The sequence below is a fragment of the Propithecus coquereli genome, unplaced genomic scaffold (assembly GCF_000956105.1).
Source record: "Propithecus coquereli isolate 6110/MARCELLA unplaced genomic scaffold, Pcoq_1.0 Scaffold11, whole genome shotgun sequence".
NCBI classification, from domain to species: domain Eukaryota; kingdom Metazoa; phylum Chordata; class Mammalia; order Primates; family Indriidae; genus Propithecus; species Propithecus coquereli.
This window is the reverse complement of record NW_012134969.1, coordinates 3,423,566-3,438,911: the sequence shown is the minus strand read 5'-3', so window position 1 is coordinate 3,438,911 and position 15,346 is coordinate 3,423,566. Positions and strand designations below refer to the sequence as shown.

At 36.3% G+C, this 15,346-nt stretch overlaps 1 protein-coding gene across 1 annotated transcript in view; it reads left to right on the top strand.

Moving 5' to 3' along the window:
* VWA8 (von Willebrand factor A domain containing 8) overlaps positions 1 to 15,346 on the top strand; it is a 425,342-nt gene that overhangs the window by 256,189 nt on the left and 153,807 nt on the right. Inside the window, exons 24-26 of the mRNA XM_012648214.1 lie at positions 8,156 to 8,264; positions 10,002 to 10,140; positions 12,271 to 12,470. Coding sequence (XP_012503668.1) covers positions 8,156 to 8,264; positions 10,002 to 10,140; positions 12,271 to 12,470 — 448 coding nt within the window. The remainder of the gene's footprint in view (positions 1 to 8,155; positions 8,265 to 10,001; positions 10,141 to 12,270; positions 12,471 to 15,346) is intronic.

Sequence of the window (15,346 nt, the reverse complement as noted above, 5' to 3'; positions counted from 1 at the left end):
AGGTGACTTTAAATAACTTAACAAATTATACAACTAATAAATGGCAGGATGGAGAATTTAACTACAGATCTGTTTGGTTCCAAGCCTAATATCTTTATGTTTATTCCACTATTTGCTTGAGAAAGACAATGCAGTACAGCATTGGATATCAAGATTTCAAAGATAATGGAAACTTTAGAGTTGTCTTTCAAATTCTGTTTCCTACCACTTGAGGACGTGTATCAGACATACATATAGCATTCGCATTAATGACTAGGCCCATTGTTTTAATCATAATGTCCTTCAAATTAATATAATTTGTCCTTGAATCCAGAAATAAATAAAAGTATCCTTTCTATTAGATGCAAGGAAATCATCTTAAATCTTTTCTCCTACAATAAGGATTTGCTTTTCTAAAAACAAAAGTGGCTGCATTTGCAAATTCTCCAAAATGAATGGAAAATTCTTTTCTTTTTGAAGTTTTTTTTTGTGTAGAATCCTTTACTTGGTAGTACCATCCTCAAAATTATGGTCATTAATATTGTTGCTTTAGCAGAATAGTCATGAATCACTGTGCATTACTTGTGCACTGTGAGTTGCTTCCAAGTCGATCACAACTTAGATTTCTTCCTGGGGTCAGTAGCTCCTGTATTCAAAGATGGAATGGACTACCCAGGAGAAAAAGGTTTACCTTCTATAGATTGGATCTAAACAGATCTGGACAAACCTCATTGGGAGTTACTTGAGGGGATTCGAACGTGGAACAATTAATTAAATAGTCCTTAACATCCTCCCACAGTTGCTTCCAAATCATAGATTCTATGATTTACTGGCCCGACTTGAACAGGGAAGCTGACTAGTAAATCTTCTCCCTTGTATCAGTGATCATTCATCACTTTTTCTGCTGCTCTCAGCATATTTTAGTAGTTTTCCCAATGAAGGTAGCTGAGATTGTGTTTTCATTTGTGTGTCATGGCAGTGTGTGTTAGAGGATCGTGTTTGGTATTTATCCTTCTTTCAGAGCAGTGCCAGGTGTGCATATTTACAGACAGAGCAGCTTCATCTCTTTCAATTTGTCTTTGAAAGGATATCTATCTAGAATTTGGTTTTCTGCTTTAAAGACTTATTCTGTATTATTGGGCTGTCAATAGCAGCTGCTGCTTCTCTAACAGAGAACAACTATGGGGTCCTCAAAGTATCAGAGGCATCAAAAAGAACATCCCCAAATGTGGTGCTAAATAAACCATTCACAGACGACCTGCTTCTGGGTCAGGGTTTCATACATAGCAGAGCAGCTCCCTCTATGCAATCTATTGAAAGTCAGCCCTCAGCACAGTGTTTGTAAAAGAAAACAAAACAGAAAAGAACAAAAAGAATATCCCTAGCCAGGGTCTCTCTTTGGAATAATTTTAATAATCTTCTCTTTGAAAGTCAGAATGGTTATCAGTTTACTGTTTATCTTATTAAAGTAAAATATTCTCTGTCCATAGTTTTGAGCTTTTCCTTCATTTTTCCACACTATTATATGCTATAATTTTCAGTTTGTAATCATAGTTTTTATAAATAAGTTAATGATGTTGATCATGGAGATCTAAGGAGTACAATTCTACTCTGCATAGTGATTTAACTTCATAAAAGAGCTCTTAGTTTTCAAAAATAATGTCTACATAATGACATCTCAAAGTTATAAGCAGAAGGGTGGTGTTGGGTTTTTTTATATTTTCATACTCTTTTCCTTATATTCTCTTGGTATATTATGAAGTAACTTCCCAGCCATTTCATTTGCTTTTGGATCCCTTTATGGGGATGCATAAAAAAAATATGCTCAATCTACATAGAAGTTTTCAAGATCTATGAATCTTCTTTCATATACATCTTTAGCAGTGTCAGAACTATTCTTGATCCCTTATGGATTTATAAGTAATGTTTTGTGAAAGCCTGTCACCTAACTGGATAAAAATCTCCAATTCCCACCTATAGCTGTCTCTTCCAAATATACCTGCAAAGTAGACTGCATCATTTGTTGAGAGTCTTCTAAGTGAGGGAAACAGTAGGACACCTAGTCAAAATGCAATGGAAATATTTACCATGATAGTTTGCAACTTGCCATTAAGATGAGAAAACAAGTAGGTCAAAATGTTGGCAGTTCTAATATGATCAAGCATTCCTTCATTTAATAGGCACTTACTGAGCACTTACTTAGTGGTAAACACTGTGTAGGGAGAAAGAATTATAAAGGTGAAGAAGACGTAATATTTGCCTTCAAGGAGATCATGGTCAATTGGGAAAGCTGTCAAGTAAAGTGACTTTTAGAAGGGTGCGGTGGCTGGTGCCTGCAGTCCCAGCTACTCAAGAGGAGGAAGAGGAGGAGGAGGTGGGAAGATCACTGGAGCCCAGTATCTAAAAAAAAAAAAAAAAAAATTAGAGCCACGTAAGAGGGAACAAACAGGTAGGATTTCTGCCTTCCGCCCTGGGGGAAAGTCAGTGAAGCTAAAGAAGTTGAATCTTTCAAATGTTACTAGGCATTTCCAGGCAAATGAAAGAGGAGAGGACACTTCAAGTGGAGGAGTTTTAAGAAAACATGGTGCATTTTGGAAACTGCAAGTCATTTGGTGACTACAACTCAAGATTAAGTGAGGGCATGCTGGGAATTGAGGCTGAAAGGGAGAAAGGAGTTGGGGAGAGTCATAGAAGAGTTTTAAGCCAGAGAGCAGCATGGTTACCTTCATAATTTAGAAAAACTCCTTTTGGCTTTTGTTGTTGTTTTGAGACAGAGTCTCACTCGGTTTCCCTGGGTAGAGTGCCGTGGCATCAGCCTAGCTCGCTGCAACCTCCAACACCTGGGCTCAAGCGATCCTCCTGCCTTAGCCTCCCAATCAGCTGGGACTACTGGAGTGTGCCACTACACCCAGCTAATTTTTCTTTTAGTGGAGATGGGGTCTCTCGGTGTTGCTCAGGCTTGTCTCGATCTCCTGAGCTCAAGTGATCCTCCCACCTCGGCCTCCCAGAGTTCTAAGGATTACAGGCATGAGCCACCACGCCTGGCCCTCCCTTTGGTTTTCTAAAGGTAATAAAGTGAAAGACGGTGAACCTGAAAGCAGGAAGACCAGTTGCGGAGCAGGAAGACCAGCTGCGAAGCAGTTGTAGTAATCCAGGTGATGAAGAATGAGGGGCCACCTTGTGGCCATGGCAATGAAAAAGAGGACAGCCACGAGAGAGAATTAGGTGGCAGAATCGATGGGTTCGAAGTGCTAGAGATTCGAATGAGTAAGATGTAAGCCTTGCCCTCGATGAATTAACAATCTAGTAAGGAAAACGTGTAAAACTACCAACCTTACTGTGCTATGTTATATTCAAAGTGCTATATTCACAATAGAGTTATCCTATGAGTCCTGGACTCCTGCGGAAAATACAGGAAATTTTTTTCTGGGAGAATTTTCAACAACTGGGAGAGTTTCAATCCCAATTATTCTTGTTGTGGATGATTAGAAAAGCAAAGAACATAAGATTAGAAAAATATGAAGATGTAGTTGATAAAGCAGATGGCAGGAAAAGAGAAGACATTTTTGCAATGAAACTTGAAGAGAGATGAGGGAAGGCAAACCCAGGCCCCAAAACCATAGTCTGGCAACTCCTGTGGGGAGGAAGAAAGCCAGAGATGTGTGGAGCAAGCCGACAACATCTGCTTTGGCACGGAGTGGTGCTGGGCAACAGCACTAAGCTGCACAGTGTCATTCTGGGTATTCGGGAGTGTATTTGAGAAATGCCTGCCAAGAATAGCAAGTTTCCCCAAATCTTCTTCCATCTCACGCATCCAGATTATTCCGCATTTCTGCAGTCTTTGCAGAACTGAGGTGACAGAGTTATACAAGTCTGAGTTATAAAGTGTAAGCCTGCAGAACCAGGCACAGAAAGGGAAAATACATGCACATATTTATGTATATATCATTTGCAGCAATGCAAAATTAATTTGCCAGCAACATATGAGACTGTAGGGGAGAGGGATTCTGTCTAGCAAATAAGGGAGGGTATTACTGGGAATTAATAGTAGTAATAATAGTAATTAGTAATAAATTATTTAAAGGGGTTTTTGTATTTTCTCTCTTAAGTATGCTTTTTCTTTTAATAAATATAAAAATATAAGGGATTTCATAGGTTCAGTTCTGACCTGCTTTCCCTAAAATTTTATTTTCTTTCAGGTCTTTAATTTGAAAATTACAGATTCTATAGAACTCTAAGAGTTTCATACATGCGAATATATATGGAAACCCAGAAGAGTAAGGAATTCATTCTGCCCAGAAAGGAACGTAGGAAAGGGATACAAGGAGAAGTAACATTTCAATTGGCCCTTTTGAATGAGAAGGATTTCACCAAGGAGGCAGTAGCAGAAATGAATTCTAGGCAGAGGTAATGGCCTTATGGAAGCACGAATATGCATAGCATGTTCAGGAACGGCAAGTAACAGTTCGAGGTGGCTAAGGCATAGGTTGGCTGGAGAGTGAGAAGAAGGGGTAAGAACCGAAGCTAGAAATATTTGTCAGGGTATTCCATGAAAGGCTCCGGGGAACTCAGTTGGATAACCCGACTAAACTTTTGCCAGAGGTTAGATTTAAAACATTAGGAATGAATGAGGCCTGCTAAAATTGGAGTTGTTCTTATTCTTCTCAAAGATGGTAGTAATTGTTGAATTTATGAGAGTTGGTGGAACAACCCTGAAGGGTTCCATTATTCCCATGAAAATTAGTAGCTCTTGTGGTAAGGAAATGTTTTAGGAATTGTTGATAATAGATATGTCGTCAACTTCCAATTGCATAATGCCCCTAGAAAGATCCAAATCTTTTTCATGTGTTTCCTTTCATGCTCCAGAAATAGTATTGGCAAATGTTCAGAGAAGGCAGAAATTTGCCAGAGCATGCTCTTTAAAACCCTAGCTCACCTCTTTATGGAAGCAATCTTAGACAAATCTCTTGCATGTCATTCAGATTATATTACTTGACTTTGGTGTCTATCTGCATCATGTGATGAATTATATGCATGTTTAGGAAAAAAAGAAAAGCTTTTGTCCTTTTCTATATCTTGCTCAAGTACTATAATTTGACCCGAGTCATAATTTTGATATTCACCTTGCTTTTAGTCAAAACTTTTACTTCCAGGTCTTTATTATCACTTCCACAAGGGATTAAGAAACATCACAACATATGAATTGAAATACTCTGTTGTTTTAAAAAGCATAAATTCATGAATAACATTGAAGATAAAAAGTAGTGCTATTTATAGACCTTAAGCTCAATCTTCCTCCCGCTTAAAATCAAATCCATACATCATTCCAGCTAGGACTTTAACATAGTTAAACAATACAAGTGACAGGATCTTAAAACCATGGAAAATGCCATTATTGTTTTAATCAAATCAGATATAAAAACTTAAGCCTGGTCAGAGCTGGATGACAGATTTCACTAATGGAATATAGGGCCTTTGCTAACTGGTTATTTAGAGTTACCCCCAAACTGATGTTGATTATGTTTCAAATTCCAAAGCTTGCTCATGTACCTAAATACTAATGCTTTCCCTCTTCCCTGACTACTAACTTCCTGAAGGAGAGAAAGTTAGTAATGGTCAAATTTTTCCACAGCTTGTTGGGAGGGCTTAGTAATGGAAAATAAATAAGGGGCTTTGGTTTACCTCAGTTGGCCAGCCTAAAGCCCACAGTAAAAATCTAGAAACAACACTTCATGTTACCAAGGAGCAGGATGGAATCAGTTTGATCGTGCAACTCCAGGACACACTGAGTTATGTCTCTTTCAGTTACAGTTATTACTGCCAATGGCATCTTGTTATGTGGTTCCGGAATAGATTCTATATAGGGTACCTGAAGGTCCTTCCCCTACCCTGCCAACCAAACAGCCAGTGCTATTTTTACATAGAGCCAGGCAGCCTGTAATTTCCATGACTGTTATTTAGAATGAGTTGGCAAGTTCAAACCAGATTTTATGAACATCCCTGGCATTGTCAGTAAAGACCAGAAATTGAGCAAAGTTGCTTTTTCTCAAATGCATGAAAGGTTTTTTTTAAGCATCTGTATAATATTTTTATAAGATTATTAAAGGATATATTAGATTGATTTTTTAGGCTAAGTATCAACCAAGGATCATTTTTATTAAACAATTCTTCACCTGTAATTAGATTTCAAGATGTGAAACTGTTTCTGTTGTCTTCAAAGAGCTAATTTTGGATGTATTTTGAGCTGCTTTTTATATGCTTTAATAAAGCATGCCTATTCATCAAGGCACCTATTCTATTGACCAAAGTCAAGGTGTAGATGTTTTCATTCTGATTATTTATTTTCACTTTGGAGCACCAAGGCTATGCAAGACCACTGACACTTCCCTCTACTCACTTCCTCAACCATCACAGACTCCTTAAGCTGTAAGGAGTTTCACAAATGAAGAAATTAATATTCAGGGGAATTAGCTGATTTTTCCCTTCCCAAGTTTGCATAGCTGGTTAATAAAAGAACTAGAACTAAAACCCAGGTCTCTTGCATTCTGTTACATTATATCTTCTGTGCTAGAGGGAAATTAAGTGTATCTCCTTCCTTTATTTTTCTCCTTCTGTATTTGGAGACTTAATTCCCCCTTGGTGAACTGTTGAAAGCAAGTGAAAAATACAGTTCATTTCCTAAATTAGGAGTGAGAGATCTCAGTCTATGAGCTGTTTTTCAGATCTGCCCTGTTGACACAGAAATGTATTTTTATTACATTTGAAAGAGAGAACACAATAATAGTAAATCCTCTAATTCAGGCTCTTCCCCACACACATGTACTCTTTTAGTTTTAAAAAGATGAAGTAAGTGGGTCACCAATCAGGATAATTGACCAGGTATTTAAAATATATTTTAGATGATAAATATAAGAGCACATATGTCCTTTTGAGTGATTGATATCATATAACTCAGAAGAATTTTAATATAAATTTCTTTTTACTTTCTTTCCTCTTGTGTTAAACATTAGCATTGCAATCGGCCAAAAAGCGTATTCCATCAGAATGTTTGGTTCTGTTCTTTTATGCAAAAAATATCTTAGCTGTACATAGTCTTATTAAGCATATGGAAATATTATGTCAGACAAGCACTTTACTGAAAATAAAATGGATTTCTAAATATAAATATGCATTCTTTTAATGATCATCAAACTCACTCCAAACGTGCATTTCGATTTGTAGCCATATGTGTATTATTTTTAGAGAGCTTTTAACTCTGAATCATTTTTTGCCTTAACTTATCATCGAATAAGAAATTTCTAATGGCTGAAATGACATCAATAGTTCCTTTTTCAAAGAGTCAAAGAAAAGATAGTATGATTAAAAAATGAAGGTTTTTTTTTTAAAAGATTGCTATTTTGTACTTTTGCATCACCCTATTTGTTTTGGCAAATTGTCACTTTATTTAAAAATTGTTTCAAATAAAAAGGACTCTGAACACAGAATGATTCCATTAGAAGTCAGGATAGTAGCTCCCTTGATAGGCATAGTGACTAAAAGCAGTCCCAAGGGTACTATTGGGTGCTGGTGATACTCTACTTCTTTAGGTACTTGCTACTTGAACACTTGCTGTGTTCAGAGCTTAGTGACACAGTTATGTGAACATTGCTGTATGTATATTATATTTCAGTGCAAAGTAGAAAATAATTAAGATGCCAAAATAAAGTCTACAAAACTTGCCCTATACAACTTATAAACATAGTACTAGTAGTGTCGTGTGCTACTTATGATTGGATTCCAAATGTAAAAGAATAGACTGAAAAATTTGACAGATTGCTCTAATATTTTTTTTAAAGTTTTTAAAAACTTTTTCTCTACTCTGCCAGGAATTTAGATGTTAAATTACTAAATCTTTCACCAATTCAAGGAAAAAATATATAAACTTTAATTATATTTGTCATTAGGGTAAAAATAGGACCTCACCTTATTTTCTGAGTTTCTGAAATGTGGAATCTTTTTTGTCCTCAAGTATAGTCTAAACATAATTATATAGACTGTCTTTTAATAAAATGAAGTATAATTCACTTCTAAGTAAAGCATTCTTCGTATTTGTGTGGTTGATAATAGATGACTCGTTATTTTTTCCTATGACTTGGAAACAAGAGAAAATATTTACTTTGCAAATCATCCTTGACAGGTTGCCTCTGCCAGAGCAGACATTCATGGGCTACTGGACAATTGGTCAGGCAAGAAGTGGAATGCAAAAACTCTTGTGTCCAGCGGAAACTCATCATGTAGACATAAAGGTTGATATCTTTATTCTTTCCTCTTAAGATATTGAATCTTACAAATTTTTCTATATCTTCTTCCCTGGAGAAAATCCATACAATCTCAGAAATGATTTGTTCTGATGTTATTTTAGCTCCTGCTCTAACTTTCAAATCAAATGGCCTCTGAATAGACAATGCCTAATAGCCAGATAGAGTTTTTAAGAGTTAATCTGTATTTCAGGTGAGTCAGGTATGATATATTTTCCTAGGACAGTTAATCTGTGTTATGTGTCTTTACTTTGTGTTTGCTAATGGGGTTAAAACTTTGTGCTTTTTGAATTTCTGGCTTCTTTTTAGCCACACATTGTTGATAAGTGCTGTCTTTGTGTGAAAAGGTAAAGGAAAGGAGTATCAGTCACGAGTTGTAATAGAAATCACTCTAGGTATTTCGAGCAGAGAGGGATTTACTGTGGGAAATTAGGTGTCTATAAAATCATTAGAAAGAGCAGGAGGAGCAGAAGTCGAGGGTAACACTGGGCTTGTAGTTTCAAGATCAGTGTTTCTGCTTCTGCTGCCATCCCTGCCACTGGGGGCTGCACAGTAAAGCAGGGTCAGCAAACTTTTTCTCTAATGGGCCAAACAGTAAATACTTGAGGCTTTGTGATCATATGGATTCTCTCACAACTACTCAACTCTGCCATCATAGCACAAAAACAGCCTCGGTAATACATAAACAAATGGATGTGGCTGTGTTTCTCTAAAATTTTATTTACAAAAACAGGCAGTGGGTAACACGTGGCTTGTAGGCCATAGTTTGTCAACCCCTGCAATAGAGCATAGAATCTGATTGCTCATATTTGTCAGCACTTCCTGGTCTGCTATCACTGCAGGAAGATGGCCACTACCTCTCTTCTCTCTTCCACATCTCATGCAAGTGCATTTAATTGGCAGAAGTTAAATCACTTCCAGAGCCCTTTCTCAAGGGAGTATGAGAAATGCAGTTTTTAGTCTTCCAGCCCCCTGAGATACAGACTAGATAGAAAGGGCGGAGGGGGGCATGTGTACCAATATCTAGCCAAAACATTTTGATTTATTAGGGACTGTAAGGCATGTAAATCATTGAAATTTTGGTTACAATATAGCATTCTTTCAGGACGTCATAGCTAAGTATCCAGAACTAATATCCATAAAATTATTAAATTACCTCCTCTGCTTATGTTTATATTGAATAATTATTGCTGTGTGTGAAATACTCCACCTCTCTTAAATAACACTATCAGTTATGAGTAAGTTTGGATTTTTTTATTTTTTAATTTCAAATGTCACTTTTTTTTACATTTAATTTAAAAGACTCAGCTTCAGCCATTACATTTCTATCTAATGATATAAGAATACTTCTTCACAATAGAAATGTATCAGGCTCTGGCTCATTCATTTACAAATTCTCCTGGTTTGGACAGCTCTGAGTACATATACTTGGAGTTCAAAACTGGCTCTTGGCTTAGGAAGGAATGAAGTAATGAGAAATCTTATGGGATTTTACATGTGGTAAATTTTGTAAGTAAAAAGAAAAAGTGAGAAATAAGATAGCACATGTGAAAGCATTTATAAATGCAAGTATAAGGTATTGTTATTATCGTAAGTACTATGCCAGTCAAAAAATTGAAGCTATTGAATACTTGGATTTAAATTCTATATTTTGGAAGGACATTAGCTTTTCTACATTTTGATGACTACCCAAATTTCTTAACTGAGATAACTACTTTATTATAGGGTCCAGTACTTATAAACATACAGGAATATCCAATAGAAAGACGTGAAGAAAGATCCCTAAACTTTACTGAAGAATGTGCCTCCTGGAGGTTACCATTGGATGAAATTAATTTAATCTGTGACATTGCTACATCACCTGGTATGTCAGCTTATTCTTTTGATCTTTCCTTCCTGCGTAGTTTTTTTTTTGAAAAGGAGATTAAAATAATCTCTAGACATCAAAAAGTCTATGATAGACGCAGTGACTATCTTTCTTGGATTGTATAGCAATTATATGTAATTTAAAAATAATTTCCTCTAACAGCCTAACACAATGCTATTATGGAATCCACATAAGCACTGCTGAGTTTGTATGCATATGTCTGTTTCTCATTACAATTGTAGCATAAAGTTAAACACACCCAGGCATGTGCTAAAAATAGAAGGGAAAAAGAAAAAAGAGAAACGTTGGATTTTTTTTGGCTGAGATTCCATTTGGGTGATTACATGAACCATAAAAGTAGGGCTGCAGTGATTTGCAGTCATTAAACTTTTCATTGTAAAGAATGGCAAATAAGGGATGTGAATATTTGGCATCTACATTTCTGGACTATTGCCATTACCTACTGATTCATGCAGTGGGCCTTGGAGTACCTTTTGGCAAAAGTTCCTCTATTGATGTAGGTACTAAGGTAATATAAACAGAAGTGGTGGCTGGGGGAGGGGAGACAGTGTCTAACTTGACTAAAATGGGAATTGTTAAGGCAAATATCAGTATCTTGTTTGTGCCTATAAATTCTATGGAAATTGTTTATTCCCCAAATCAGCTATTTTAAATAAAAATATGTGCTTTTAAAGAATGTACAGGGTTTTGTTTTTTTGGAAAAGATTGGTAAAAGACACATATAGATTATGTATCTATATGTTTAAGCCAAAGACTGAACTGTACTTAATGCCCATAATAAGAGAGAACAATTAATAAGTTATTAAGTACATTTCTGCTAACATTTTTACTATATTTCTGGTCCCCTGTAGTATGCAAGAAGATGCTCAATAAATGTTGACTAGAGCATATTTGTGTTGATAATGGAAGCATTTGGAAAGATCCATAAATTATAAATTCTGTGACTCTATCTGATATTTGGAACTGTAACACACAGAGTCTGCATTGTTTTCTAAATAATACGAGTCTTCTTCAGCCCTTTAGTTGACTTGTGTTTCTTATCAATGTTAGCTTATTTATTTCAATTTACTATATCAGTATATATATGTATAATATATGTGTATATAATATTGTATATATATATAATATTGTAGACATGGCACACACTCACACATACACACACATACACAAATGTTTCAGATTTTCCAGGATAGTCCCAAATTTAAATGTTGTATCTCATTGTCCTATCTCGTGTCTTAATGTGGGGGTCAGAAAATATGACCACTGGATGATGGGTGACACTGATAGACACCTGGATGATGGGTGATGCTGATAGCATTTATTATACAAAATCAGCTTAATTCCTTGCCTCAAAGGTGCTCACGTAAGAGATTATGAGAAACTTAGTCCAGAGCCTTAGCTACTCAAAGGGAGGACCTGAAACCAGCAGCAGTGGCATCTCTTAGGAGTTTATTGGAAAGACAGAATCTGAAACCCCACCCTAGACCCCCTAAATCAGAATCTGCATTGTTATTAGGTCAGCAGGTGACTCATAGGCACTTAAAATTTGAAAAAGCACTGATACAGAATTCAGAAAATGGACTTTAGCAGATACTCAGATTCAAAAGAGATTTTTATAATAAGAAATACTCAAATGTGAACAAGAATTTGGAAAAGAAGATCCATAGAGCAAAGATTGTAAAAAATGGGATTACTTAACTGTCTGGAAAATGCCAGATTAGCAAACAGATGGTGTTGACCAACTGTTGTCCATATGAACCAACAAGAGAACAGATCTTCACCAGAGCACAAAGTACTTTGCGGTCATACAAGGAATAATTTCCTGACATTGAGGATTGTTAAATATTTAACGGTGTTAGCTCAAGATATCGTGGCATTATTTTGGGAACAAATAGATAATTAATTTTCTTAAGTAGATAGGTGTGGCCCTGTCTACATTTAAGATAAAAACTAAGTTGCTTCTCATGGCCAATCCATCTACAAATCGTCTGCTGAGGTGCAACTGTGTGCTCAACCTCATGATTCAGTTTTCACAAGGCCTCTTGACCTACTTTTCTCAGAAAATTGGTTGCAAACTACAAAATGGACACCTTTTTGTCATTTCAGAAAATGAGGAAAATACTCTCTATGTAGCTGCATGCAATCCTGTTTCCTTATACTTTATGAATATGACTGGGAAAAGTGGCTACTTTGTGGACTTTTTTGACATCTTCCCAAGAACAGCTAGTGGAGTTTGGCACCCGTTTGTGACAGTGGCACCGCTGGGAAGTCCCCTCAAGGGTCAAGTGATTCTCCATGAGCAGCAGGTAATGCACACCAGGCTACTCACAGGCTACAATTATGTGAATAGCATCTTATGTGAAGGAAAAGGCAAGAGTGATTAGCGACCTGTGACTGAAAGTATGCGCTTTCATAAAGATCAAGGAGTGGGCTAGAGGGAGGGGTCAGGAGTTATATTTTGTCAGTACCACAAAGGCTAACATCTTCCTCCCTGCAGAGATGTCAACATGACCTGTAAGTCTGGAAACAGGTAAGTCAGGGGTCTTCAACCTTGACACTATTGACATTTGGGGCCAGATGATTCTTTATTGTGAAGGTTGCACTCTCTTTGGGAAGACAGACAGTAAACAGGTAAGCCAACATATAAACATACCAATTTCAGGTAGTGATAAGTATTATATGTAGAAACAGAATAATATCTGAAGGAGTGATGGGGATGTGGTAGGAGGAGGTGGGAAGGTGAATAGTATTAAAATGAGTACTGAGGTATCTCATCTTAGAAGATGACATTTTATCTGAGACTGGAACAACATTTTTTATGTAGAGATAGCCACGCAGATATACTGAATGAAATACACAGAGATCTGTTAGATCTAATGGTGCTCAAGTTCCACCCGTCACTAGTATGGATTAGTGCACTAAGATTGCACTAATGGAAGGTCCAGATGCCCAGAGTCAGGCTAAAAATAATTCCAAACACAAGATGCACGTCAAAAGACAGGTTGCGTTTCAATTAGTTAGAATTCTAAAGCTCTGAATTAATCTGTACTATATCAATAGAAGTGAGTCTAATGTATTTACCTGATATTTACCAAGTACTATACTAAAGCATATTATTCATTCAACAAGTATATATCATGTGCCTACTATTAGAAATACCGCATTGAATAAAAACCCCAAAATCCTTGTCCTCAAAAGCTTACATTCTGGTGCAGGAAGGCAGACAATAAGCAAAATGAATAATTAAAGCATATCTTAGGGGAGAAGATGAGAAAAAAGAGAGAGTAAGATTGCAATTCAAAATAAAGTAGGCAGGGATTGCCTAACTGGTTGAGGGTGATAGTTAAACAAAGACTTGATGGAAGTGAGGAGGAGAACAGATATCTGGAAGAAAAGAGTTCTAGGCAAAGGGACTAGTAAGTTCAGAGGCCTAGCGGCTGGAACATGCCTCTTCATTGTTAAACAAGTGTGGTGGGGAATATTGAATGAGGAGGGTAGTAAGAGGTAAAGAGGATACTCAGTGGGTTGTGGTGGGAGTGAGGTGGAGGGGGCAGTGGGAAACAGATGGTATAGAGTCTTCCAGGCCATTAAAGTTTGTAAGCCCTAACTATGAATGAAAGGGGAAGGCATTAGAAGGTTTTGAGCTGAGGACTAGCATGATCTGACTTATATTTTTAAAGGATTTCTCTGGTTGCTTTGTAGTGAATAGTCTATAACTGCTAAGGCAGAATGAGAGAGGCTAGTTAAGAGATTTTTGCAATGACCCAGGCAAGAGATAATTATGGTTTGGAAGAGGGTGGAGCTCATAAGTAATGACAGATTCTGGATGTATTTTGAAGGTAGAACCAACAGGATTTCCTAACAGATCAAATATATGGGTTGAAAGAGAGTAGAGTTAAGGGTAACTTTTAAGATTTTGGGCCTGAGCAACTTAGATAGGGTTGCCATCAACTGAGATGGGGAAGGATTCAGTTTGGGAGGGAGTCTCAGATGATGTTAGATTAAATTTGTGATGTCTATTAAACATCCAAGTAGATGTTAAGACTGGAGTTCAATGGAGAGGTCAGAACAGGAAATACAAATTTGGGAGTCATTGGCATATAAATGTTACTTAAAGCAAAGAGACTGAAAGAAGTCACCAAGGGAGTGAATGCGGGTGGAGAGGAGAAGTCCAAGCACTAAGCATTGGGGCAATAAAATATTAAGAAATTAGGAAAATGAGGAATCAGTGACAGGGATTGAGAATGAGTGGCCAGTGGAGTAGATGGATAAATTAAGGAGTGTGATATTCTGGAAGGCAAGAGATGAATGTCTCAAGGGAAAGGATCTACTGTTAAATGCTGACAATGTGTCAACTGAGAGATTACTTACATTATCTCATATTATTCTTCTGACTCCCAAGTGAGATAGCTGATATCCATATTTACATATAAGGAAACTGATGCTCAGAGAGTTCAAGTAACTTGTCCAGCAGATACACAGCAGAACTGAGATTCAAACCAAATTGGATTGACCCTACCAGAATTAAACTTCACCTACTCTCTCACTCACTACAGATCTTAGGGAAAAGATTAATTTGAAAAATTAAAAAATATTCATAATAGGGGATATTTTTTAAATACTAGAAGAAATATTGTTAGTTATAAGAATTTAAAGGGAAAACTTTTACCAAGAAACAATACTTTTAGACTGTAATCTAATCAAGAAGGAGATATTACATAAATAACATGTCAATAATTCCCTGAGGAAATGTCAACTTTAACTTTAGTCCTTGCCTATATAATTTTCATGAATACTGAGTCAATAAGGGTTTTTCAGGTTTTGTTTTTGCATTTTTTAACTTTCACTTTCTCCTAGAAGCAGAATTTATAAATATCTCGATATTGCTTATAAAAATTTGTGTCTGGAAAATTGGAATGAAGGTTTTACTTTATAGATTTCCAACAAAATATCAATGCCATTGAATTAAATTCTATAACCAGAACAATCTGTCATAAATCATGATGTTTTGGTGATTTATAATTCAGTAACCGAATCAAATTTGAATGAGAATCTAAATTTGGAGTATTTATTAGGTGTTGCCAAATTTTCAACTGTCAAATTAACTATCAAATTTACATATACAAATTCTTTTTTTTTTTATATGGAAAAGGCTGTGATTTATTGCAAAGCAGAATATACA